This window comes from Heteronotia binoei, chromosome 15 (assembly GCF_032191835.1).
Source record: "Heteronotia binoei isolate CCM8104 ecotype False Entrance Well chromosome 15, APGP_CSIRO_Hbin_v1, whole genome shotgun sequence".
NCBI classification, from domain to species: domain Eukaryota; kingdom Metazoa; phylum Chordata; class Lepidosauria; order Squamata; family Gekkonidae; genus Heteronotia; species Heteronotia binoei.
Window position 1 is genome coordinate 24,035,832 of NC_083237.1, and position 26,737 is coordinate 24,062,568.

Sequence of the window (26,737 nt, forward strand, 5' to 3'; positions counted from 1 at the left end):
GGAAAGGGATGATATCTTCAACCGCTGGTTAAGATTTTCCTCCTCCTTGTCTTCCAGGTGCATTTCGGAATGCCTTCCATGCCCAGGTTGCCCCCGGGGGAGAGTACAGCACACTAGAGTGGCACGTGAACAATTGTCGTGGCCTCTCCCCTCCAGGAACATTGGGATCACATCTGGATACAGGGGACGCTTCCGTCTCAAGGGATTCTTGATTTCTGCCCAAGGGCAAGCCCCCCTTGCCCAGTTAGGCCGACCCCGTCTCGGAGCCATCATCGACAGTGGAGTGGGGGGCTGTGCTCCCCTCCCTCTGCACAAGTGGCTGCCACCATGTCGACTTCGTCTCTGCGCCGCCAGATGAAGAACATTGTGCATAACTATTCGGAGGCTGAAATCAAGGTGCGAGAGGCCACCTCAAATGACCCATGGGGCCCATCCAGCTCCCTCATGTCCGAAATTGCTGATCTCACCTACAACGTGGTGGCCTTCTCTGAAATCATGAGCATGATCTGGAAGCGTCTCAACGACCATGGGAAGAACTGGCGCCACGTCTACAAGGTAACGCACCTGGTCACAACCATTACCACCACCTCTGAACTTGCTAGATCAAGGGTTGGCAACGTCTCATTAAAAGAACCAAGCTGTGTCTAAATTCAGAGCATGAGGTCAATAAATAGCCATTGTAAGAGAACCCAATGACTGAAAATACTGAATTTAACATTTGTAAAGGTAGTTCCCTGTGCAAGCACCAGTCGTTTCCGACTCTGGGATAACATTGCATCATGACGTTTTCACAGCAAACTTTTTACCGGGTGGTTTGCCATTGCCTTCCCCAGTCATCTACACTTTCCTCCCAGCAAGTTGGGTTCTCATTTTACCAACCTCAGAAGGATGGAAGGCTGAGTCAACCTTGAGCCAACTACCTGAACCCAGCTTCTGCTGGGATCGAACTCAGGTTGTGAGCAGAGAGCTCGGACTGCAGTACTGCAGCTTTATCACTCTGTGCCACAGGGCTCCTACTGAATTTAACATTACTGATAAATTAATTGACATGCTGAATAATAACCTGTAAAGTTTCTGCAGCCCGAACACTGACTGTCATGAGTCCTTTTTTTAGGAAGCACCACACGTGAGGTCTCACAGTCAATATATGCAGGAGCATCCTGCATGGTTGTTCTAGTGTGCTGGCATAAATATGCTCATGGTTCACACTTGGAGTTGCACTTGGATTACTGACATCTCCTCGCCTCTCTCGTTCCCATCTTGGTAAAGCATCTCTAAGAAGCCCTTTATCCTGGCCTGCCCTTTGTTTTGAAAACTGATCATCCTAGCATCCCACCAAACCCTTCCTTTGCTTAAAGATTTCCACATTCCTTTTGAAAGAGTCCTATTAGAGTCTGAACAGAGCCACATGGGGATTTACAGCCTTAAGCAGGGGTGTTCAAATTTATTTAATGTAAGAGCTGCATAGAATAGATGTCAGATGTTTGAGAGCTGCAAGACAGGAAGGAAGGGTGAGTGGGTGGATAGAGAGGTAACATTTCTGGACATTTTTAGGCCATAAAAAAGAACTGTCCTCCACAGTGTTTGGGGGAAGGAACAGTCATGTTGGAAGAAGTTAAACGATATGCAATACTTACTTTCTTTTTAAACCTAAACTTCTTTTACTGATCAAACAACATCAAGTGCATCATTTAGACTGCATAAAAAATTGTACTATTGGTATCGTTATTGAATCTGAGAGCGCAGAAATCTTTCTTTTTTTAAAGTAAGAAAAGCTGCAAGTATACCCGGTACTTGAGAAAGAGCTATAAAACGCTGCATGCTATTCTGCCACCTTACTCGTATCTTTAGTTTTTGCCATCTGACAGGTAGGGAAAAATAAAATTTGAAGGTGGAAGCAGAGCAAAGTATTATTTGGACAGAAGTTTTCAGGGTTGGAATACGTTGAGCTGCTGGGCTGTTTGGATGTCAAGCTAAACTTGAAGCACTGAACTCTTGAACTTTAAAGCGTGTTCACTGTTGCTAACATTATTTGCAATTAAAATAAATCTTTGAAGTATTATATATGTCTATAGTATGGGAGGCGAGTTTTGGTGCTTTCACAAATTTCCCTGTTCACTGGGAAAATTGAGAAAGTCCTCAGAGTTTTTCATGCTGTACATTTTGAGTGTGAAAAACCTTGTCTTAAGAAGCATTTCACTCAGTCTAAAAGAGAGAATATTTTATAGGAGTTCCTTTTCAGCTCCCCCAAGTTTTCTGCCAGAAAATTTGGGGAAAGAGCCCTTGTGGGGGGGAGAGAATTGGGTCTTTTTATGGGCCTTCACATCTCTAGTTAAAAGGCTGGGTGTCTTGTTAGATCCAGTTCTTTGTTCTGAAAAACAGGTGGGAATGGTGGCAAAGAATGCTTCATCTAGCCTCTGATCTAGACTGGGCTGGCCTGGCCATGCTGAACTGTGATGTGGTAATTTTTCCTGGATCGCTGTAACACTCCGTACAGGGGCCTGCTCTTCAAGACAGACTGGAAACTATTGAGGCACTGTTTGATTGCTGTCCTACCCCCACATCCTGAAGTCTGCATCCTGCTCCACCTGCCTTCATGTAGTAGGCCCCCACTCAAAGCACTTGTGGATTTCTGTAATACACTTGGGTCTTTCTCCCCATGTACGCCTGTGAAGTCTTGACCCCTCCGTTCTGGATGGGAGACAGTCTCATTTTTTCCTGTCTGTCTCCTCCAGGCTATGACTCTGATGGAGTACCTGATCAAGACTGGCTCAGAGCGGGTGGCACAGCAGTGCAAAGAGAACATCTACGCCATCCAGACACTCAAAGATTTCCAGTACGTCGACCGTGACGGCAAGGACCAGGGAGTCAACGTGCGGGAGAAGGCCAAGCAGCTGGTGGCCCTCCTGAAAGATGATGAGCGCCTCAAAGAGGAGCGGGCCCACGCTCTCAAGACCAAGGAGAAGCTGGCTCAGACTGCCACTGGTGAGTGCCCCCTTCCAGGCTGGCTCACAACATCTGGATCTGTTCTCCATCTGTACAATGCAGGCATCCGTAGGCAGTCACTTGGGGAGATGCAAATGTTCCCCGGCCCCTTCACTTCCAGCCTCAGTGTCCTGTTTGGGCTTCAGGGCACCATTCTTGTTTGGTAACTGGCAGCCTGTGAGCCAAGTGTTACCTGCTTGAAGCACTTTGAAATTAAGGTGTACTGTTTCTTTGTAGTATCCCTTTCTCGTGGGACTGAAGGTGAGTTTCAGAATTAGAAAGCAGTGTGTAAAAATAGCATATAACTAGGTTGCAATAATTAAAACAATGCAATTACAAAGTGATACATAAACAGTGTGCAGAATCACAAACCTGCCCTCTTTATAAGAATGCCGTCCTGAACAGTTCTGTTTTGCACATTTGGGGAGATGGCTGGAGTGTGGGACCTGCAACAGAGGGCAGTCCAGTGCAGGCAGCCATTGATCTCACTGACCTGCTGAGCGGCACATGCAGAAGGTCCCTTGAGACCTGCTGGTCACTATTTTGTTTGTTAGAGCAACCCTTGGCTAAGGCACATGCAGGCAGAAGGTCCCAGGTCCTGTCCCTGGTATCTTTATTTAAAAAACAAACAAACAAACTTGATAACGATGCTAAAGACCTTTCTCTGCCCATTATTTTGGAGAGCTTCTGCCAATCAGAGAAGACAGTACTGAGCTCGGTGGACCAGTTACTCCCTGTTAAAGAAACACCAAAGAACTTCCATGATTGTGTCTTACAAACAGCCTCTGCGGAGCAAAATTTCTGTCTTGAGGAGGTCCTTGAAGAAGCACGGTCATTCCTCCTGCACTCTGGTTGCCCCAAAGGAAAGACCTAGCAGCCTTTGAACACTTTTGCGCTGTATTTGCCAAACTGTTGCTGTTTATTAAGTTTGACTGTTTATATGCCGCTGTTCTTCCAGGGCGGGGAGACCCTAAGCTACCTGCAATACAAAAATGGAATATATGCAAACAGGAGAAATAGGGAAGGGTTTTGAATCTCTCTCCCTCTCCTTGCCAGTTCTGGGCTGTGGCCCTCCAGCTAAGATTCTGAGCAGGGTGTGAGAATGCTTGAAAAATCGAGATCCATTCCTTTTGGCCTACGGGGGAGACCCTCCCTCCCATGGAAGCTGCTTTCCTGCCCGGGATTTGCGGTATGGAGGAATTTGCTGCCTGGGCCCATTTCCTTTCCCCTGAAATCCAGCTTGCTCAAACTCTGGGCCCAGGTGCTGCTCTGTGATTCAACTGCAACTGCCCTGAGGAGATGCCTCCCCTCCCCTCCTGCTAGCGCTTGGCAGGTTGCCCTGCTGGGAGGCCTAGTTCCAGGCCTCCTCGATCTACCAGGGCCCTTCACTAGGCTGATAACCCCGAGATCAAATTCCACCCTCCGCTGTTTGCAGAGCCCCAGGTGAGACAAGCGGATGGGAGTGCACTTTCGCTTTCTTTCAAAGTTGCTTTACAAAAAAAAATTACAAGGAACTTGTCAAACATTAGAGAGAAGCAGTAAAAAAAAAAGGCAGGAAGGGAATTTGCAAACTTCCCCACCCCCCACCCCCCCTAACTGCTGGATTATCCCTTCTGTATTACTTTAGAGTTCATAGGCCTTTTGAGAAGGTTTTTAAGAATCCATTTTAAGCTTTCCCGGCCCCTCCCAAGTCACCCATCTTTCAGTGGGCCTTCCCAAATCAGCTGCTCGATGCATATACTGTTCTCGAGCCTCTATCCAAATGGTTCCTTAAAAATTCATGATGGTGTCATAGATGGCTCCAGGACTGGCAAGGAAGACCCGGTCTCAGATCCCAGCTGTGCCTTGTAGCTTACCAGGTGAACGTGGTCTAGTTGGACTCTCAGTCTAACCTACCTTGCAGGGCTGCTTAAAGCTGCAGTTGAGGAAGGAAAATCATGTCTACCATCCTGAGCTCCTTGCAGAAATAGAAAACCACAAAAACGTATCACAGCCAATTGCAAAAGCAAAACTAGTAGGCTGTGCCATAATCCTAATACAGTAGGAAGCCACAAAAAGCCAGTTGCAACATTGATTTTGCTAACATTGTGCCATTTATTGTGCCATTATCACAATTTCTATCCCAGCTGGCACACCAAGTAGAGTTGGTGAAAGGTGCTGTAGGTCATGGATACCACCTGATACTTCCTGAACTTTGTGGTCTGGTGTAGCCATATTCAAATAGGGTTGCCAGGTAGGGCCTGGAGATCTCCTGGAATAACAACTGATCTCCAGAGCACAGAAATCAGTTCCCCTGGAGAAAATGGCTGCTTTGGAAGGTAGACTCCATGGCATTATATCTCACTCAGGCAACTCTACCCTTTGGACCATGATTCCCCCGCCTCCCATCAGCTGGCTTCTCCTCCAATGACAAACTGCAAGGAAAGAGGCTTCGAAGGGGCCATAAAACCCTTTTGCCTCTTAGAAAGGCCCATCATAGGAGCCAGTTCTGTGGCTTAGAAGCTCTTTGCCATTGGCTCTTGCAGGTCTGAGGTGAAAGGCAGTAGTGGGTAAGAGAGAGAGAGAGCTGAAGGGGTTTTGCTTCTTGAATGTGGCATGGAATCAGTGCTACAGCCAGTGCAAGGTGCACTCAGAGACAACCACACTTAAATTGGTCAAGAATAGTCTCTTAATCAAATTTTGGGTCCAGTGGCAGCTTCAAGACAAAGTTTTATTCAAGGAGTGCGCTTTTCCTCAGACACTCAGGAAGTACATGTGCACATGAAAGCTTACACTTTGAGCAAAACTTTGTTGGTCTTAAAGGTGTCACTGGTGTCAAAATTTGTTCTACTACTGCCCACCTGAGTCTCTTAATCTTCCTTTTTTGAGCTCTTTGCTTTCCTATGGGCTTTGTAGGCTTGGCCAGTACTGCACAAGAAGTATGCCTCTCTGGTCTTGTGGAGGACCCAGCTCTATAGTGTGCCTTTCTGTTCTTTGTACTTCATTAACAACTGCCACGTCCTGGGCTGTGAGCTGGAATAGCCATGTGGGTTCCCAAAAGGGTCTTATTGTGGCAGGTATATGTTGGGTAAGTACCCAGTGGAGGAGCCCTTAACAAAGTCTTAACAAACCCTTCTCCTGAGCCATCACATTCCCTCTCCAGTCTCCTTCCCCCACACAGAAAAAAGAGAAAAATAAATACATGGCATTGCTGTTTCTCCATCTTCTGCTAGTTCCAATCACTGTGTCATTTCCAGCCAGCCATTTTGATGGGCCCTAAGCACTCTGTGGTTGCTAGGCAGTTGCCAGGCAACTTGAAGATCTTCTGGCTTTCAGGTTTGCTTGGAGATAGCCGAGGAGCATTTCCTTACTGTGATCTTGGGCCTGTTAATTCTGTCCCTTTCTTGCCCAGGCTCTTCTAATTGTTCCACATAGTTATGTGGAAGCTTCTGGAAAAACAAGACCCCAGAAACTGTTTAGAAGGCATCTAAGAGGTGTTTCAAGCAAACGTCTGATTTGTATACAAACTGGACTTCAGTGTTTAACACAAAAAACACACACACCAAGAGCAATTTGATTCTTGTTCCATTATAATCCTAGGTAAATGTGTGTGTGGCAGGGGTGGGGGTAGATTCAAGGTACACTGTGGTGGAGATCCCAGCACTGTTCTGGAATGTTCTCTTGTGTGTTTTCTTGGATCAATGTAATTTGCCAAAGAAGAGCACAAATGTTTGAGTTGTGCAAAAACGCTTCCTTTCAGTCCAAATAACTGTTAATTCTATCAACATTTAACCCTAAAGACTTCAGATTCTGTCGTTCAGTTGCAAAATCTGGTACAAATAAATACTGGCTTGTGTTGGGCCAGGCGTGAGTGTTGTGAAGTTGGGGTTCCCTGTAAGAATCCCCCCTGAGATGGAGGAACTATTAGAGAATCACAATCTCTGTGTGTGTGTGTGTTGGTTTACCCTCTGGATAAAACATCTCTTTTAGGGTTTAGATCACCATGCCCTTTTCCACCCTTCTGGGCTTTTTCTCTTGGTGGAAGAAGGAAAAATTCTGAGGGGACCCTGAAAATGGCAGGAAAAAGCATTCCTCAGATTCCTCCCCCTCCCATCTCTTCAATGGCTGGCTTACCACCACCACCACCCCATAACGCTGTTTGTGCTGCTACAGGCCTCCCTGCGCTAATGAGGGGTGACAGTTGGTGCCAGGCTGTCTAGAGTGGGGGCAGGGGGAGAAGGCTGTTATTCAGGTCATGGCACTGGTGGCCGCACTGTCCTCTTTCCCTTTGTTCGCTCTCTGTCTCTGCCAGGGTTTGGAGAACTGTGTGCCAGATCCCCTGCTGTGAGGGCTCTTCCTTTCCAGGCGCACCAAAAGAGGGGCACTCTCGTTTTCCTTTGTGGGGTGTACTGATAGCCAGTGCCTACCAAATCTTATGTAGGGCACTTCAAATGCTGCCTCTCAACCAATAGCCGATGCCTACCGAATTTTATTTTATGTAGGGCACTTCAGATGCCACCTCTCAACTACACAATTATCCGAGATGGAGAATATTCCATAAAGCCAGCATCCTATTCCTGCTGCCAAATCACTTGAGCCACAACTGTGGTGCCAACACTTTCTCTGACAACCTTCTTTATAGACAAAAGGAAATACTTCTTTACAGGCCTCTGATTCAGTAGGAGCTCACAGGAGCGCAGCTCCTGAACCTTTATGAGAGTTCCGCCTCCTCCTTCTGAGAGTTCCACCTCCTTGTCCACTGAATAGTAGGTGCACCTGCATAACAATCCCTGGATGAGCTCCACCACCTATTTTTCAACAAAATGACCTCTGCTTCTTTACATAGAAATGTGAAATTCTCAGGCAGAGGAGGTAGTGATAGCCACAGGCATAATATTGCTTTAAAGGTGTATTAGACAGATTCATGGAGACCAAATCTATCGGTGACTGCTAGCTGTAGTGACTAAAGGGAAACCTCTATTTTCAGAGGCAGTAAAACTGTGAATAACAGTGCTAGGAAGCAACAGCAGGGGAAAGCCTTGGTCTCTATGCCCTGTTGTTGGACGTCCAGAGGAACTGGTTGACCACTGGATGTTGGACTTGATGGGCTACTGGTCTGATCCAGCAGGGCTCTTTTCATGTTCTGTTGGGGCAAAGTCTGAGGCCTTCTATGGGAAAGCAGCAGGTTCTGGCATTTTCAGCCAGGGGTGGCCAGATTTGTTTAATTTAAGAGCCACACAGAATAAACATCAGGTGAGATCCACAAGACATGAACATCAGATGTTTGAGGGCTGCAATACAGAAGGAAGGAAGGCAAATAGATGGGAGGAGGGAGGGAGAGGTGGAAAGAATTAACTTTAACTTTGAATGCACTCTCCAAGCCAGCTGATGGCAGTGGGGGCTTTGAAAGCCACACAATATGTGCGAAAGAATCACTCGTGGCTCCCAAGCTGCAGTTTGGCCATTCCATTCCAAGCCTTATTGGCATGTGGTGCTTGCTCATTCTGGAAAAGTGTGCACATTATGGGATGTCTAAAAACTGGGTGCATTTTTTTACTATAAGCTTTTTCTTTTAATACGGCAGAAAAACAGTATATTGTGCATTGGAAAATTCTCTACAATTCTTTAAGCATCTGTCCTGCTCTGGGCTAGTGAGTCTTGGGGTGGGTGATAAGGTTAAAAACAGATGGCAGGCTTAAGCCCTTCTAGGTGGAGCTGCTGGGGGTGGACTGGGGGGTGGGGATGAAGCTGCAGAGCAAAGGCTGCGTTTCATTAACACTGTCCTATCCCACCCCAGTCTGAAGTATTACCCGACTCTGCCTGCCTAGTTTCTCCTCTGACCATAAGGACCAGGAGCGTGGAAAAAGAGAAGCACTTTGCATTCTCAGGCTGCTGAGTTCAGGGCTGCTTGCATGGCAGTTTGCTCAGGTCCTGTGATATGTATTGCATTGTACAAAGTGGGCCACTAAGAGGCCCTGGTACAAAGCAGGAGAGATCTGCGGGTGGGTTGGCTGAGCAGTGCAATGGCCTCGTCTCACCCTCTTCTGCCACCCCCATTTCCTCCTTCATATAGTCCTTTGTATGTAAAGCAGCAGGTGAAGGATGTGCGAGCTCTTCTATCACATCTCCAGGGGCACACGACCCTCTTCCAAAACTGATATTACTCAGGGCTTTTTTTGTAGCAGGAATTCCTTTACATATCAGGCCACACACCCCTGGTGTAGCCAGTCCTCCAAGAGCTTACATTAGGCCCTGGAATAAGAGCCCTGCAAGCTCTTGGAGGATTGGCTACATCAGGGGGTATGGCCTAATATGCAAAGGAGTTTCTGCTACAAAAAAAAAAAAGCCCTGATATTACTACTATTTATCTTGCTGTTCCTGTAAGGAGCTCAGGATGCACATGCAGTTGCTTTACCCTGGCAAGCACTCTGTGAAATGGGCTAGACTGAAAAGCGGCAACTGGCCCAAAGTCACTCAGTAAGCTGAATAGGGGCTCAAACCCAGCGTTCCCAGGTCCTTGTTTCGTGCTCTAACCACTGTGCAGTGCTTAGCATGCCCTCATATGTTATGGAGAGGTGCGGTTTTTCGCATACCCTACCCTGCGCCCTTCTGGAGACAATGCTTCTTGACAGCACTGACCCTTTCCCTCTCCCCTCCCCCTTTGTTCTTCAGCTTCTTCGGCTTCCTCATCCTTGGCGAATGCCCCGGTGGAAGCCGAGCAGGCCTGGCCCCAGAGCAGCGGGGAGGAGGAGCTGCAGCTACAGCTGGCGCTGGCCATGAGCAAGGAGGAAGCGGAGCAGGTAAGCGCCAAGGTAAATCTGTCGCTGGAGGCTCCTTGGGTGGGCAGGAAGGCAAAGGGGGATTGCGGCGAGTCATGAAAAGGGATGCAGAGACCAACAGGCAACACACACCTGGGCTCTGTTGATGAGCGGGAATTTCTCCTGCAGGCAAATAAAAGCTGGCTGACTTGAACCAGCGGGGCCGCACCTTTCTCTGTATGTTGGCTTGTGCAGGAGCAAACATTGCCCCAAAGGTGAATATTATGAGCCTGGAAAACCACACACAGACCTAAAGGAAGTTCACTGACAAACTGGAAAGAACATCAATATGACAGCGTTACACTAAAAATTAATTCCAGGAACCAATAAATGTATAATTCCATTAGTTACCTTGGGTTTCCAGCAAAGGTAACTGCATATTGCCAGTCCAGTTAACACCATCAATATTCCAAAATTCTTATGCCTAATTATTGGTACAGTTTGTTTTGTGAATATCGTGCTCTTCCTCACAGAACGTGCTTCCTCTTCTCCCCACGGTAGGATGGTCCATTTACCCGTTTTGGAATCAGACCTCAGTCGTGAGTCTGTAGATGCGTCCACTCCTCTGGCAGTGACAGAAGAAAGAAGCAGGCCTGATCTGTAATAAGTAGCGGTCACTTTCCCAGGCGCAGACATTTCCTCCCAGGATTCAAAGGGCGCCCTGATTTTGTTCATCTTCCTATTCTAGAAATAGTTGGCATGGACCCCCCCTCAGAATTTTCCCGCAAGACTTCCCCAGGATTGTTAGTGCAATGCAATACATATCACACGTTATCTTTTTTGATTCTACAATAACAATGCATGAATTTTTGGATATTGACAGTGTTGAAGTTTTATACATGGTTCCTATTCAGTATGGCTTTCGGCTGTATATTTTCGCCTTAATAGAATACAAGTCATTTTCACCTGATCAGCTTTCTGAAGTTGTTTCCTGTTTGTTAGTGAATCAGGGGGTGAAGCAGAGATTGCTGGCCTTTCAACCCTTGCTCAAATAAGAAAAAAATGAAACAAAAATGTTTAAGTGTTAGTTGGTGACCGAGGAGGTAATTTCTACATATGCTAGATGAAAAGCTTTGTTTCTGTTGTTTGCACTCACACATCACCTGAGAATATCGGTCTGTGGGTACTGAGCTTTAATGTAAACGTCTGGCAGTTCCGTCGCACCCAGTTGAAGGAGAGACTGGGTTGGATCCCCCAGATCCAACCCCCTAATAGCAGCTCTTTCCCCCCCAGCACAAGGAGCCTTCGCCTGACGCAAGAGGCTCTGAGAGAACGGATCTGCAGGGTCCAACCCGTTGTGTGAGTTGCTGGCCGCTAGCCCCTCGTGGCCCTCTGGGGAAGACTAAGAGACTGGTGGGCAGCAGGCCATTCTCTTGAGTTGCCACCATGCCCTGCAATGCATTCTGGGATTTATTTTTTTTAAGAGTTAAGGCTTTTTTCCTCCCTCACAGAACTTGGGATAATTGGGAAAGTGGGATGAAAGCAGTATTTGAGCTGACAGTTCCTGATAGGAAATGGCCCTTTGATTTATATTTTTCATTCAGATTTTCATGCCAGAGCCCCATGCGATGACAACACCACCACCACCACCACCACCCCGGCTGATGGGGGGTTCATTAATGTTTCCATTGCCTGTTGCAGGGCCCTGTCCCCTCCAAGATTCAGGTTTTACCTAGCCTTCTCTGCTATATATTGTGCCTTCCTTGGTATCCGGCACCCCCAGAAGCACTTTCATTAAATCAGGGATTGTGGGGTTGACGTTTTCTTTGGATTTGCCTGCCTGCCTTTCTTGTTGGAAGGAGGCAGACCGGGATCTGGTTGCCCTTGGTCATGTTGGGCCCTCTGCCCTGGCCCGTGGGTTTGGGGGTCAGCCCCTCGCTCCATTTATTAATTATACTCCTCCCTGTTCCTTCGTAAAGGGGAGGAAAATAACAATCTCCACCTCAGGCACGAATCAGGGCCACATCCGCTTACCAGCAAGTGAGGCCACAGCACTGGTTGCCCCCAGACCTTTTGCTTGGCGCCTTTCACAGCCCACAAGACCCATAAGGCCTGCTTTGCGACGCTGACTGCTACACTGCCTCCTCCTCACCTTTCCTGTTGCTCCTCTGATTTGGGGCCATTGTGTTTGCTTACTCTGCCACCTTTCCCCCTCCCCCATTTGATTTTGGCTTCATATTTCCTTCCCCTTTTCCTCCTCCATGTCCTACTCCCTGTCATCCCAACCTGCATGTTAATTGTGGAATGGGGGGAGGGTTGACCAATCAAAGACTTAACTGAGATCAGGGGGCGGGCTGAGCAGTTATCGGAAGAGGTCTAGATTTCTTGGTACCAAAATTGTCCTAATTTGGGGGCAGTTATCCCTCTCCCTTTAAGTCAAAGAGCGAAATTTTGTATCCTTTCTCCTGAATTGGTTTTGTGAGGTTGGACCTTGATGGGCGGGGGGGGGGGGGGGAGGGAAGCTTCTTCTACCACAGATGGAGTCTTATCTGGGAGGGTGAGTTTCCATTTGTATCATGTACTTCGTCCCCAGAGCTCAGGATGTCCTCACAAAGATCCCGTAAGGTGGGTTAGGCATATCCACAGCCTGCCAAGGAACTTAGAATCATAGAGCTGGAAGGGACCCCCAGGGTCATCTAATCCAATCCCCTGCACAATGCAGGAAATTCACAAATACCTCCCCACACATGCCCCCAGTGACCCCTGCCCCATGCCCAGAAGATGGGAGAAAAAACCCTCCAGGATCCCTGGGAAAACTGGCCTGGAGAAAAATTGCTGCCTGACTTAACAGTACAGGAGGGATTAGATCTAGGGTTTAGCATTCGTGGGCTCTAGCCCACAGAAGCTTATGCTGCCATGTGGGGGGAGAAGGGTGGCATATGAATCTACAGTCTTCTTCATAAATTGACTAGCCTTCAAGGTGCCTCATGGCTCTTGTTCTTGCTGTCGTAGGTGAACCTGGCTGCCCCACAGGAACTACAGAGTATGTCAAAGCTCTTTCTCCTAAAAAAAACCAAACCCATACTTAAAAGGGTTGTTTTCTGTTCCGGTTAGAACGCTCTGTTGAAACATAAGAGAAGCCATGTTGGATAGGCCAACAGCCCATCCAGTCCAACACTCTGTGTCACACAGTGGCCAGAAAACCCAGGTGCCATCAGGAGGTCCATCATTAGGTCAGGACCCAAGAGGGGTTCAAGTGTGTGTGTGGGGGGGAGTCCATGGGAGCCACCCCCTCATTAGGACAGCACCCAGGACAGGAGAGAGAGAGAAGGGTGTTCCATCAAGGACAGAAACTTTAGCTAAGAATGAGGAAAACGAAGTGGTTGGAGCGGGGCGGGGGAGGGGGGTAGCTAACCAAAATGACATCTTCAAAAGCAAGCAACTGGAGGTGCCTATGGGTTGTCCATTGTCTCCTTCCCTCCTTCCCACCCTCCCTCCTTCCTTCTCTCCCTCCGCCATGTGGAACCCCATTCCATGCCTCTTATTTTGTGTTTCTTCCCCCCTAGCCCCCTGCAGTGGCCGACGAAGACCTACAGCTCCAGCTAGCCCTTAGCTTGAGCAAAGAGGAGCATGACAAGGTTAGACTCGTACCACACACACGCCCCCCCCTTTCTCCGACAATTGTGCCTCAGAAATAATCAACTAAACCACTATTCCCATCTCCCCACCCCTCCGAACAGGCCCCCTCCCCCAACTCACACTTTCCACTAACTCGGTGTTTTCTGTCTCTCCACACCCTCTCCTAAGTGGACCAACGCAATGTTGCTGTTGTCTCCATTTCACTTTAGACCTCTTTAATTGCCCACTGCTGTAGACTCGAGATTTCCCACAATGCCTTCCCTTGAGGAAGGCCCTGGAGGTAGGGCAACTTGAGTCTCGACATGTCCTCCTAAGCCCACTCTGAACTGTGGGGTTTCTGTTGTCGCTGGTGCCCGTCCGAGGTGTTTCTCAGGTGTCTTCTGAAAAACAGACAATGAGCCGGAGGAGGAACCTGGTGGTAGGAGGTGGAGGAGGGATGGGAAAGGGGGGCGGCAGAAGCCTGGAGCACAGATTGTGGGGGTAGTGGTTCTGGTTTGGGTCTGAGGGGCAGTAGGAGTTAGCTGAAGGAAAAGAAAGTGAGCATACTCCATGGGCTGATTGGGGAGAGGGAAAGGAAGCATATTTTATTGGCCTTAGTTGATATTGGGGAGGGGGGGGACTAAAATGGGAAGATCTAAATGAAACCATTGAACCATGTGGGGACTCTAGATGTCCACCGTTAGGGGCAGGAGAATACTTTCCCCTTGAGCTCCTCCAATATTCTCAGGGTATTGCAGATTTGGGACTCCAGGCTTCTCCCAATTTGGGGGCACAACACTCAGTTCCTCCTGCATTCTTGGCTCTTTGAGGTGTCCTCCTGAAGGTAAAAGGGCTTTTAACTATGCATGAGCTAAATGGGAACCTAGAGGGTCGCTTAGATGAGAAAACATCATCTAGAATTGCTGCCTTAGTGCCTGAAAATCTCCTCTCTTCTCTGCCTGCCCACCACCCTTCTGAAGGTGAGTAACCACCAGCGGTCACCTTGCTGTCTTGGGTTGACACCTCTGTCCTTCCCACAACCCTTTGCAGGAAGAGCGGATCCGACGTGGGGATGACCTGCGACTCCAGATGGCCATTGAGGAGAGTAAAAAGGAGTCAGTGCCTGCAAAGGAGGAGGTGAGGCAGGGCTAGCAAACAGTGGACCGGTGGGTCCTAATGGAGGGGGAGAGAGCAATCAAAGGCAATTGAGTGGCCCTGATATGCAGAGTGTGGAGGGTGGCCCATGTGTCAAAAATACAAAATCCATGTGATGCCTTCATTAGGATCAACCATGTGACACATAACAGCACACAAGCTTTTGAGTTCCCTGGAACTCTGCATCAGGTCAGGTGTTGCAAACTGAAAAAGAGGGGGAAAGGAGATTTTAAGCAGCCTTTTCAAACCGTGGCATTAAGAAGACTGCTTTATACCAGGGAATGGTGGACTTCTATCTGGCCTGATGAATGAAGTTCTGGGGAAACGCAGAAGCTGGCACCCTTTTACATGCCACTGTTAGTTCTGATAAATGGAGAAAATTCAAGAGCACCAGTGGTCCCAGATGAAAAATAAGGCCGATGGTTCAAGTAAAGCAAAAATGTATTTTTCTACTCAGTTGAAATTTCTTATGCCTTTCACCAGCAGGTTTGTTCAGGGTATATATAATATGCAAATCATGACTTGAGTTGAAGAAACAACCCGAGGCTAACAGGCTTGTCACGTTCATCTAGGCAGAAGATGGGTTCTTTCAAAACTGAGCCAAAACACATCAGGTGCTGGACAGGCTATCTTCTCTCTCTCACATGTGGAGAGTTTTTCTCTCACCTTCATTTTTCCTTCATCTAATCACAAGGACAGCATAAGCTCTAGCAGTTGTACTTCATGATTTTGTATGTGGTTGGTACTTCATGAATTGTGACTTGATTTAAACACAATGCTTTATTTACACAATTTTAGCTAAATAACCATTGCTGTTTATGATAACTCAGCAATGTATTTGCATGTTATATATTACAGATTTCTCTCTCACACACAGACACAGACATACACACACTCTGCAAGAAGCCTGTTGGTGAAACATGTAGAGGGATTTTAATTGAGTAATAAAATATATTCCTGCTTTGCTTGCAACCAGTTAGCCTTGACCTTATTTTTTATCTCTTCCAATAAAGTATGGCATGGATTTTGGGTAGATGGCATGTCTAGTAAAGGTAGCTGGCTGCTCTGTCAGCCTCCAAAGCAGCAGTTCAGGCCAGGCATGGTTAAGGTCTGCATATTAAGGGGACTCCCTCTGGTATGCAGCGAAACATGCTTCTGTAAACTTGTCAGAAGAAAAAGCGCGCCCACACAAACACCAGAAGACTGGGCGTGGTCTAGGAGATGCAGAATACTGAGAGAAGTCCAGAGTCCATTACAAGAAATAGAGGAGGAGAAATTGGCCTGCTCTAGCCTGTGAAAAAGTATAAAATACACCAGGGGGGGAGGGGAGAGTGCTTTCCAAGTGACCTCTGTATTCGTTGCTGGCTTACAGCTTGTACCTCTAAACGTAACTAGTAGGGGAATGCCAGCATTTACAGGCATATGGTAAGCCACGACAGAAAGCAGAATGGAAAAATGAATGGGCCTCAGCTGACCCATTGAGACAGTTCTCAATTCCAGAGGTTGCATCCAGGGAGACAAGTAGGCAGGAAGTCACCAAAATGGGGTCCAGCTGCTTGTCTCCATCTTTTTGCCATTCAATATGGCAACAAAAAAGAGGAAAACGGCCATTCCCGGAGGCCCCTTCATGGCATAAACTTCTTGAAGATCCAGTTCGGTGTTGTGGTTAAGTGTGCAGACTCTTTATCTGGGAGAACCGGGTTTGATTCCCCACTCCTCCACTTACAGCTGCTGGAATGGCCTTGGGTCAGCCATAGCTCTCTCAGGAGTTGTCCTTGTAAGGGCAGCTGCTGTGAGAACCCTCTCAGCCCCACCCACCTCACAGGGTGTCTGTTGTGGGGTGAGAAGATATAGGAGATTGTGAGCTGCTCTGAGCCCTTAGCTGTGGCACTAGTGTTAGGCGGAGCAGTGCCACTCCCTTCCAGAACAGTCCAGAAGTCCTATGAGAGATGCAGAACTCCTCCAGAGATAGTTGAAAATTTGGAGGTGGAGTCTGGGAAGGGGATATAATGCCATTGAGTCCACCGTCCAAAGCAGCTGTTTTTCTCCCATGGGATCTGATCTCTATAACTGGAAGACTGGAAGTAATTTTGGAATATCTGGAGGTTGTAGGTTGGCAGCCCTAGCCCGAGAGGGCCTCTGGGTGCTACAGGTCAGGGAAGTGGGGGAAAGGAGGGTATGGGTTTCTCTCCCTCCGTCTTTCTCAGCATGCCCTTTCCCTCCATGCAGTCATCACTCATGGATCTTGCTGATGTCTTCACCACTCCACCACCTGCCACTGACCCCTGGGGTGGCCCTCCTGCCCCCGCCGACCCCTGGGGTGGCTCTGCCCCAGTTGTGCCCGCAGCTCCCACCGACCCCTGGGGACCATCTGCTACTGGAGCAGCTTCTACAGGAGGAGACCCATGGGGACCCCCCACAGCACCCCCTGCAGCCCCCTCGGACCCTTGGGGAGGCCCCTCAGCTGCAGGCACCGACCCCTGGAAGTCTGAAGGTAAGCACAGGGGCATTAGGGGGTTGGGGGAACCTTCTGTAGAATATTTAAATCAGCTTTTGATTAAGCACAATATCAGGGTCTAACAGCATTTTCCTAGACTACCCCGCTCCCCTAAATACCTTTGGTGCTATAGCCAGGTTTCTTTTCTTCTCAGGGTTTTGGGGATTACTTTTCACCAGGGCTTTTTTTGTAGCAGGAACTCCTTTGCATATTAGGCCACACTCCCCTGATGTAGCCAATCCTTCATGAGCTTACTGGGCTCTTACTACAGGGCCTACTATAAGCTCCAGGAGAATAGGCTACATCAGGGGTGTGTGACCTAATATGCAAAGGTGTTCCTGCTATAAAAAAGCCCTGCTTTTGACTAAGGTCTAGTGTGTGGGAGTGGACTGGGTTGTCCTAAGAGGACCAGAAGCAGAAGCTTAACAGATGTGGTTGAGACTGCCACAAAGAAAGAAGTTTCAAAGGGAAATTATGGCTTGAGATTGTTGAACTTTAATTAATTCCCAAGTTCAGAACAGTTGACATTCCCAAGTTCAGAACAATTGACCCCAGGGACATGGTACCCTTCTCTCACTAGAAGTGCTGATTTTCTGCCCCCAGAAATGTCCCCTCTGTTCTCATCAAGTTGATTGCGATATACATTGTACCTTAGCATCCTTTACAAGCATTCTTTACAACACCCCTCCCACCTGCTGACTAGGATAAAAGGACACAGAGATCTGTTTCTAGTAATGTCTGATGAAGGGAGCTTTGACTCTCAAAAACTTATTAGCCTGAAACAGGGCTTTGTTTGTAGAAAAAGCCCCACAAGGCATATTAAGCCACGCCCCCTGATGCCAAGCTCGCTGGAATGGTGTTCCTGTGCATTCCAGCCCTCCCTGGCCTGTAACTCTTGTTTGTTTCTCAATTGTTCCTGGACTCGAATCTAACTGTTCCACTGCAGACCAACATGGCAACCCTCTGAAATTGTGTTTAGTGTTACGAACACCGCTAATTGTAATTTAAAAAATAGTAATAACAAATACAGCATTACTGTTTAAGATACACAACTTGCAAGTCTGTCATTATCCAACAATTATAGATGTTAAGGATTGAAAGACCACAAATATAACAGCCTCTTTCTCCAGCTCGGGGTGAAATGTGGGTATTAAGGCCTGCCCTATACAACTCTAGTGATGCGGCCCATTGTCGCTTTCTACATGTCAGTCTTTGAGGCTTCTCTCTGACCCTCCCCTGGCCTCTGCGCAACAGATGGACTATTCCCCCAGTGCTTGCAAAACAGGCTCTGATATTCATGTTTCCTCCCAGGTGGGGGTCCCACCGGGACCACAACAGCACCACCCCCAGACCCCTGGTCATCTGGCCCCACTCCGGCACCCCAAGGGAAACCTGCATCCGATCCTTGGGCTCCGGCATCAACGTTCTCAGATCCCTGGGGCGGCTCCCCTTCTAAGCCCAGCACCAACGGCACTGCAGGTGAGGGGGAGATCAGCGAATCAGGAGGCTTTCGGGTGAGGTGGGGTTGGTGGCAGGCAGGCTTTGGAACCAGGATTCTTGGGTGTCGCAGAAGGCCTGAGAAAGGGAAGGAAGTGAAGGCTGTTGGGTCAGGACGGGAAGGCATGGGAATGGGCCCCTTCCCCCTTCTCCCTGCTAACCCTACCGCCCCATCCCTTCCCTTCTCCCTCCCCTCCTCCAGCTGGCGGAGGCTTTGAGCAGTTTGGCAGCCCCAGCGATGGGGACGAATTCTCGGATTTCGACAGCCTGCGTCCAGCGCTGCCTAAATCGGGGAGCAGCACAGGTGAGCCCTGCTCCCTGCATGGCTCTGCCTTTTTCGCCTCTGACCCCCGTCGCCCTTGCATGTTCTTCGCTGCCCTGACTGCCTCCCTTACCTCCACGTTGCCTAGGCACCTTGTTTTACCCAGGACTGGGTTATAGCCAGACGACTCTTTCCTGACCTCTTTGGTTCCCCGCTCCCTCCCTCCCATGCCAGCCTGTCCCTTCTTGGAGCTGGCACCCCAAGAGCAAATATTGTTCCTGCATGTATTTCGAGTTGGGGTGGCTTGGTCTTGCTGGTTTCTTCAGCTTGAGGCTTTGCGGCTTGAGGTTTTACACAACTTCATCTGCATCGGGAGCGTCAAATGCAGAGCTTCCCTCTGCTGGCTACCTATGGCTGCATCTGCCCCTGTGCATCTGTGTCTTTTTTTTCTTAATACTCTTCTCCCCTCCTTTGTTTCTTGGTACCCCCCCACCCCACTTTTCTTTTTCTTCCCTCCCTGACTCCAGGTGAGCTGTCGCTCTTAGCCGGAGAGGTGCCGGTTTCACGGGCCGGCATCAGCACCGACAGCCCCAATGCTTTTGACATGGTGGCCGTGAGCGGATCATTACCAGAAGCCTCCAAGCCGACACGCAAGACCCCAGAGTCCTTCCTGGGTCCCAACGCTGCCCTCGTCGACTTGGACTCATTGGTCAGCAAGCCCTCTGTTCCCACCAGCGCTGCAAAGGCCTCCAACCCCTTCCTGCCCCCTGGTAAGCACTTGGGCAAGGATTGCAGCAGGATCTGAAAATTTCCTTGGCTTTCTCGGGCTGGGAAACTTAGTCCTGCTGCCCTCTCAAAGCTTGTGTAGAAGAGCAAGCCAAAAAGCCACGCTAAGTAATTGCCATCACAAAAATATATCACTATAAATTGCTATATGGCAAAATATACAATAAATTATGTTGGCACACAACAAAGATTTTTAAATTTATAGCACTCACAGGCACCCTGAAAATGTTTACGAATACATGAGCATATAAGGCAATTTGAGGTCTAAACAAAGTAACACTGTCGATCCAGTACAAACCAGTTCATACAAAGTCACAAAAAGGAATAGAGTGACAGCCCATATAAATCATAAACGCAGTTAAGCAGCAATAAGGACACACAGATATTGTGGTTTTTCTATTTCTCTTCATCAGTTGCTAAACTTATGTATTAGGCTGCTTCAATGGATCCCGATTCCAGCATCTGAATATTCTGGACATAAAGTTCACAGCATCATAATGGAATCCTTCAATTACATATTTTTGCAGGCAGGGCTGGCCCTAGGGTCCACAGTGCCCCAGGCAGCCTTGCCGCCTGCCACCCTCCCCACCCCCGCTGCCTCCTCCACTATCCCTGCCGTCCCTTTGGGGCGGGGAGGAAGGGGAAGGAGGCCGGGAGAAGCAGCAGCAAAGGGGGAAGAAGGCAGCAGGAATTTGGGGTGGAGAGGGAGGGGAAGGAGGCTGGGAGAAGTGGAAGCGGGGAAGGAGGCAGCAGCGATTTAGGGTGGGGAGGGAGGGGAAGGAGGCCAGGAGAAGCGGTGGAAAGGGGAAAGAAGGCAGCAGCAATTTGGGGTAGGGAGAAGCAGCGACAAAGGGAAGAAGTGATTTGGGGAGGGAGGGGAAGGAATTTTTTAAAACAAAAAGGTGGGAGTGCCTAATATGGTGCCCCTCCTGGACCAGCGCCCTAGGCAGCCACCTAGTTTGCCTAGTGGAAGAGCTGGCCCTGTTTGCGGGACCTTTTTGTAAGCCTATATGACTGGCTCTAATAGGGGAGGGATGTGCGCAGCACTGAAGCCCCATCCTCGATGTAGAAAATCAGTCAGCCAAAGCATTTGCTGCCACTGCTTGGCAGTTGTAAGGAGTACAAACTTGACTTTAAATTTTAAAGTAACAAACACCTACTTCTACAATGTAGTAGGGAGCCGTGGCCCAGTGTCCCAGGTTCGACCCCTGGCATCTCCAGTTAAAAGAATCAGGCAGTAGGGGATCCTGAGACCCTAGACAGCCCCTGCCAGCCTGAGTTGACAACACTGACCTTGATGAACCTGCCCTCTTGGAGCCGGAACAGGGCAGCCAGGAACTGGGACTGCTGGGTTCTCTAAAGCCGTCAGCCTCTGAGTCTCTTCTGGATTCTCTGGATGAAATGTGGTGTTTGGTGTTGATATGGGAGGTCCAAGTTCCATATGTCTGTCTTGCTCATGAAGCTGTGATTATAAAAACCAGATAAGGATATGCAGGCGGTCACCTGTAATTCTTGCTTTAAGGTTTTCATCAGTTTGGGCCCGGCAGGTTAAAGCAGGGCATGGATGGCATTTGGGACTCTCTGGGGCGGGGTGGGTTGAGCAGGGGCATCTGTATGAACGGGGGAAGGTGTTAGCTCACTGAGTCATGGCAAGGGAGGCAGCCATCCTGGGCTTCCTTCATAACGCCTCTCCCATCTCTCTCTCTCTCAATTCTGCTGCAGGTTCAGCCTCTGCTCCCGCCCCGTCTGCCTCCGGCACAAACCCCTTCCAGGCGACGGCAACCACCCCCCTTTCGCTCAACCAGCTGCGCGTCAGTCCGGTTCTCTCCCTGTCCCAGCCAGCACCCCCAGCTTTCGCCGCCACCGCTCCCATGGTCTCCGTGTCTCCCATGGCCCCCGGGATGCCCTTAGCCTCGGTCTCCCCAATGGTGGGGGTGCAGCCCTTGGGGGCTGTTCCGCCCATGGGCCTCCCTGCCATGGGGCTGCCCCCTCCTGCCATGCCTCCCGCTGGCATGGTCCCCAGCAGCACCTCGGCCTCCACCGTGGGGAGCACCAATCCATTCTTGCTATAATCAGTGGGGTCTTTGTCCTGTGGTGAACCACCCCTCTCCCCTCCCCTCCCCGCCCGGTTGTATTTCCAGATGGCAATGGTGCCCCCTCCCCTAAAATGTTACAGCTGAATGGGGCAGTTGGGGTGGGGCTGTGGAAAAGGAAGGAGAGAGACAGGACTTTTTTATGTTGAGCTCTTCCGCCCCCTTGATTCAGGGGCTGGGCACACGTTCCCCCATTTGTGTTGGTGGAGGCGAGGGTCCCTCCATCCCCCAACCGCTTTGGCCTTTAGGGTGGTCGAGAGGGTCCGCTTTTGCCGCGGTTCTAGGAGCGGCAAGTGGCAACTCTCCACAACCCTACAGGAGGCCAGAGTGACCTATGCAGGAGAGAATGAGAAACTGGCAAAACGGGCAGGGGGTAGAGGGGGCCTTTGAGTGCTCTCTCTCTCTTTTTGCCCCCCCCCCCACTTATCACACTATCAGCCCCACCTCTTGAGGCACTGATCAAAGAGGACCTCCTCTTGGCCACGGTGGCCCCCACGTCTCTCTCCTACCCCTGCAAAAGGGAGTTAGAAAGGGGAAAAGCCAACCCCCTACCTCTAGGCTCTTCCAAATCAATTCACACAGAGGGGGGCAAGCTCTAACCTTTTAAATATAATTTTCCCCCTAGACTTCTCCCTTTTCCAAGCGTGTCACTTCTCCTCCCCCCTCTATTTTCCCATTTTAGTTGGGACCAGCCCTCCTCTGCCTTTCTTTTTTCCTTGAAGGGCAGAAATAGGGCAAAATCAATAAGGCCCCCTCACTCTAGAGGGCCTGGTTGAGACAGAGGGGAATCATTGGTCTGTCTCCTCCAGCCTTGGGGCCAAGAGGGAAACCACTAACTTGAAGGCCAGAGACCAAAACTGGATCTAGAGCAGGGAGCCAGGCTGGCCTACCTGGGGTGGGGCCATGCCTGAAGACCCACCTTCAGTAATCTTCCAGTTGGTCCTTTAAGAGAATCAGTCACCTTCACACCAAGCATGGAACCCTGTTTGAAGCGGGGAGCCTCAAAACCGTCGCTGCAGCCTCTTGCAGAGGAGGAACCCGGAAGCCGCCCGAGGATTCTAGAAACCGTCAAAGGGAGCTTTCCTGTGGCTCTAAAACAGTTGCAGGAACACCTGCAGGGAAGCTGGAGACTCACAAAGGGCTCTTCCCCATCTGGGAAAGCAGAGCCCACTCCTTCTTCACCCCACCCCAGTCTGTGGACTCGAGCAGCCCAGCCCGCCTTGGAGGAGTGCAGAGACAACACCCTGGACTTGTGGATCGAAGGAGATGCTTTCCTGCCCCCCGTGCACATTGCTTGGAAGTTGAGGGGGGGGCATGGGCCCATGCACCTGTGGTCCCAGGACCCTATTTGGCAGCACTCTTCACGCGGATGGCGTTCAGACACAGTCAGCACGCTCACTTTTCCGTGCGTGATCCACTCTTCTTCCCACACCGGGTTCTCTTCTTGTGCCGCCATTCCCGTTACGTACTGAGGGCCTACTGGGGAGAGGTACTGTGGATTTACAAATGAAACTTTGAAATGTTCTCTCCCCCCTCGAACTTTCATCTCCCAACAAGCGCAGCATTTGATGCGGGAGTGGGGGGTGGGGTGGGAACAGCAGAAGTACAGAAGAACCCCTTGGACTGGTTGAAAATACTATGAGGAGAGTGGAGCATTGGATGGTTGTATTCTCTCCTTCCCTTCAGTGTCAGCAGCTTATGGGGAAGGGAGGGTCCAAGCCTGTGTGTGTGCGCGTGCGTATGCGTGTGTGGTGCTGCTGTAAGTGATTGTCCGTTCCTGTTTTTATGTTGGGGGGGCACTCACTCATAAGCACCCAGGACAATCTGCTGAATCCCTCATCCCTGCCCCCTGTTCCTTGCAATTGTTTCCAAAGTGGGTGGTGTATGCTACTTCCCTTCCCCCCCTCCCCAATCGATCAATCATGTTTGGGGATCCTTTCCCACTACAACCCCGTATATTTGAAGAATTATCGTGTCATTGGTCAGGGGGTTTGGGAGAGTAAATCTTGGCTGTGTATGACCCTCCCTCTCTTGGCTCTTTTCACCCCTACCCACACCACCACCACCGCTCTGGTATGCATCAGAAAACAAAAAAAAAAACTCTTAATGAAATGAAATAAATGGAAGTTCTTCTATGGCACCCGGAGGCTTTGCACCTGGGCTAGATTTTGTGGCCGGGGTGGGGGGGAAGGGGGCGCAGTGGGGGGATGCTCCTCCTCCATTTATACCATTACGTTGTGCCAGAGAAATTACAATTGTGTGACTTCTTGCATGCCATCAAGTCACAACAGATGCGTGGAGGTTTTCCAGGCAAGAGATGAAAAGAAGTGGCTCACTGTTGCCTTCCTCTGCATTGCAGTCCCCAGCCTCTTTGGTGATGTTCCATCCAAGGACTGACCGTGGCAGATACTGCTTAGCTTCCAAGTGGAGATGAGTTTGGGCTAGGCTGGGTTATCAGGCTGCTAAGTTTTTGTTAGGGAGGCTTTTTGTAAAATGGAGCGTTCTAAAGGGTGATTGTCCACCCGCAGCCTGAAGTTGTCCAGCCCGTGCTGCCTGCCCCCCCCCTTTCCATGTGTACGTGACCTGAGCCTTGGTGATGCAGAATTAAGGCAGAATTGGGGATTCAGCAATGGATGTGGCTCAAGCTTAACATTTAAAGCTTGAACCAGCCAGGAAGGCTCTTGGTTGTTTAGAACTTGTCTGCACAGTCATGGGTCAGAAAGATGGGCCCAAAGCTCAGTAGTCCTAAAATAAATCCTGTAATACTTTGGAATTGCCAACAAGGGCAACCCGCAAAGCCTTCTGCTCTCCCCACAAGTGCTGTGGATGATGCCCATCAGGGAGAGCATCCCTGCCCATTAGAATACAGGTGTGGTAAAAAGAGCACTCATTTTATCACATTTGACTGATTCTTGGTAACTTTTCAATCGCTTCTGTTTGTGATTGTTTTCCCTCCATCAACACGCAGATGACTTAGGGTGACCCCATAATGTTTTCAAGGCAAGAGATGTGCAGCAGCAGTGTGCCATTGCATTACCCGCCTCTGTTTAGCAACTGTCTGCTTCCTTGGTGGTCTCCCATCTAAGTATTAACCAGGGCTAACCCTGCTTTCCTTTCATGCCTGGGCTATCCAGGTCAGAGCCTGCCTCTGATGGGCTCCTGGAATTTGTAAACCACTTAGAGCAGGGGTGTCAAACTCACTGACATAAATGAGACCTTGGCAGGCAGTGCCTTGTGTGTACCTATTTAAATTAGGTAGCAGATATATAAACTTTTTTAAGGACACAGACAAACACATCTTAAAGATTTAAAAAAAAAAAACTTAAAACATGCTTGCACTTCTTGGTCTTAAAGGTGCTTTCTTTGTACTTCTCCCATGGGATCCAGGGGACTGGCAAAGGAAGCTCTGGCTCTTTCCTTCCTTCCCAGGGGATCAGGAGGCGGAGGAGCCTCAACCAATGGAGAAAACAGAGGTTTTGCTCTGTGGCTCCTGTGCAATTGAGCAAACCTTGCAAAGCAAGCTGAGATGCAGAAGGAAGCAAGAGAGAGGGAGATGGAAGCAGACAAGAGCCAACTGAAGAAGATTGCTCAGGGGTCTGATTTGGCCCCCAGGCCACATGTTTGACACCCCGACTTAGAGCCTGACAGCTCATCCTTTAGGATGGTTCATTGCCTAGATTTGTAAACCACTTATCCTTTAGGGTGGTAAATTGCTTCGATTCAACACACTTTGGAACATCTCTGGACTGTGAGAAAATTGTCTGTCTTGGGAAAGGAAAGAGCCAAGTACTTGGGCCTCATACCAAGGCTGGTGGGCGGAGGGCCTTCTGAGTCGAGGGTCTGTGTGTGATCTGAGGGTCAGGCATGGGCAGAGCTCGGTTACTTCTCCGCTATGTGATGGCTCAAAGCTAAATAATGAAGCAGCTCCATTCGAAAGTATTGCAGACTTGATATTGAAAGCCAAGTTCTGCGTTGAAGCATGGGGAGAAAAATCCCATTTCTGCCCCTGCAGGAGCTCAGATGTTTTATGGCTGTCCTCAGGCCGCCCCCAACTAGTCATTAAGAGTATCTCCTGCTGAAGGACTGGCACTCCAGCATTCTTTCTTGTGTTGCCATTTAAAGACTGCACCTTAGCTTAGATTCACTCTCACTATCTAACCTGGGGGCAGACAAACAAACTCGTGCCCTGTGGGATTGAAGGAGTTAACTGCAGTCCCTTCTCCTTATTCCGAGGTAAGTGTGGCCACTTGAGTACAGACATGTGGGTAAAGACATCAGTCTCCCAATGTTCTTAACAATTAATAAAGAAACATTCATTTTTGAAACTCTGGTGCAAATGAGCAAAGATCAAAAGAAAGTGATTTGAACCCTGAGTATCTTAAAAGATGGTTAGAATGGTGTTGGAAAGTGCCGTCCAGTCACAGCCGGCTTGCAGCAACCTAGTAGGGTTTTCAAAGCAAGAACCATAAAGAGGCGGTTTGCCATTGCTTGCCTCTGTTTAGCCACCCTGGACTTCCTTGGCGGTTTCCTATCCAAGTTCCAACCAGGGCTGACCCTGTTTACCTGATAAGATTGGACTAGCCATCAGGTCCAACGCCACAGAATAAAGGCAGGTTATTTATTCTTACGATTGCACATTTCAGAGATGTTTCAGTTATCTGTGTTTCACGATATAGGGTTACTGCCCAGTGTTCAGCAGCATGTGGTCTTGGTTGATGGTGTAATGGAACTCCGGGGTGCGAGAGCTCCAGGTGAGAAGGCAACACAGCTAAGCTAACTCAGAAATAAGGCCTTCTTCAGCCTGCCCAGGGGCTTTAGAATCTACACTGGCCACTCCTGGAAGTAATCTTCCTTTTCCTATCCCAAGGGGAAGATGTGCTTTTCCCCCAGTCCTTTCCTGTCCCAGATTTGGTGGTTTAAATGTGATTTTTTTCCCTGTCCTTTGTTCTTCCCGGGCTAAGTCCACTTGCATATTGTGGAGCTGGATAGATCCAGTGCCGAGAGAGGAGTCCTAACCAACCTCAATTTCCCCTTGTTTCCAAAGCTTGTGAAAGATGCTTCATAGCCTCCACGCTTGTGCACAGTGCCAACCCAGCTATTGTCACCT

The 26,737-nt window shown here is 49.2% G+C and overlaps 1 protein-coding gene across 12 annotated transcripts; it reads left to right on the forward strand.

Moving 5' to 3' along the window:
* The first annotated feature begins 286 nt into the window (after positions 1-286).
* On the forward strand, positions 287-23,770 carry EPN1 (epsin 1). Of its 12 annotated transcripts, none has more exons than XM_060255608.1 (11): positions 287-555; positions 2,736-2,985; positions 9,637-9,776; positions 11,016-11,081; positions 13,289-13,360; positions 14,391-14,477; positions 16,725-16,989; positions 18,304-18,471; positions 18,692-18,793; positions 19,279-19,521; positions 21,260-23,770. In XM_060255608.1, the coding sequence occupies exons 1-11, from the start codon at positions 328-330 to the stop codon at positions 21,607-21,609; spliced, it is 1,971 nt and encodes a 656-aa protein (XP_060111591.1). In that variant the 5' UTR covers positions 287-327; the 3' UTR covers positions 21,610-23,770. The 12 variants fall into 12 exon arrangements, with proteins under 12 accessions (XP_060111591.1, XP_060111592.1, XP_060111597.1 ...); XM_060255609.1 differs by having other exon boundaries at positions 9,637-9,764; XM_060255614.1 differs by lacking the exon at positions 18,692-18,793.
* The last annotated feature ends 2,967 nt before the right edge of the window (positions 23,771-26,737 follow it).

Excerpts from the sequence above, each read along its gene's own strand:
- EPN1 (XM_060255608.1), top strand. The coding sequence starts at position 328 with ATGTCGACTTCGTCTCTGCGCCGCCAGATGAAGAACATTGTGCATAAC. Across the intron at positions 11,082-13,288 it reads TGCAGGGTCCAACCCGTTGT|CCCCCTGCAGTGGCCGACGA; the intron begins GTGAGTTGCTGG and ends CTTCCCCCCTAG. Across the intron at positions 19,522-21,259 it reads CAACCCCTTCCTGCCCCCTG|GTTCAGCCTCTGCTCCCGCC; the intron begins GTAAGCACTTGG and ends ATTCTGCTGCAG.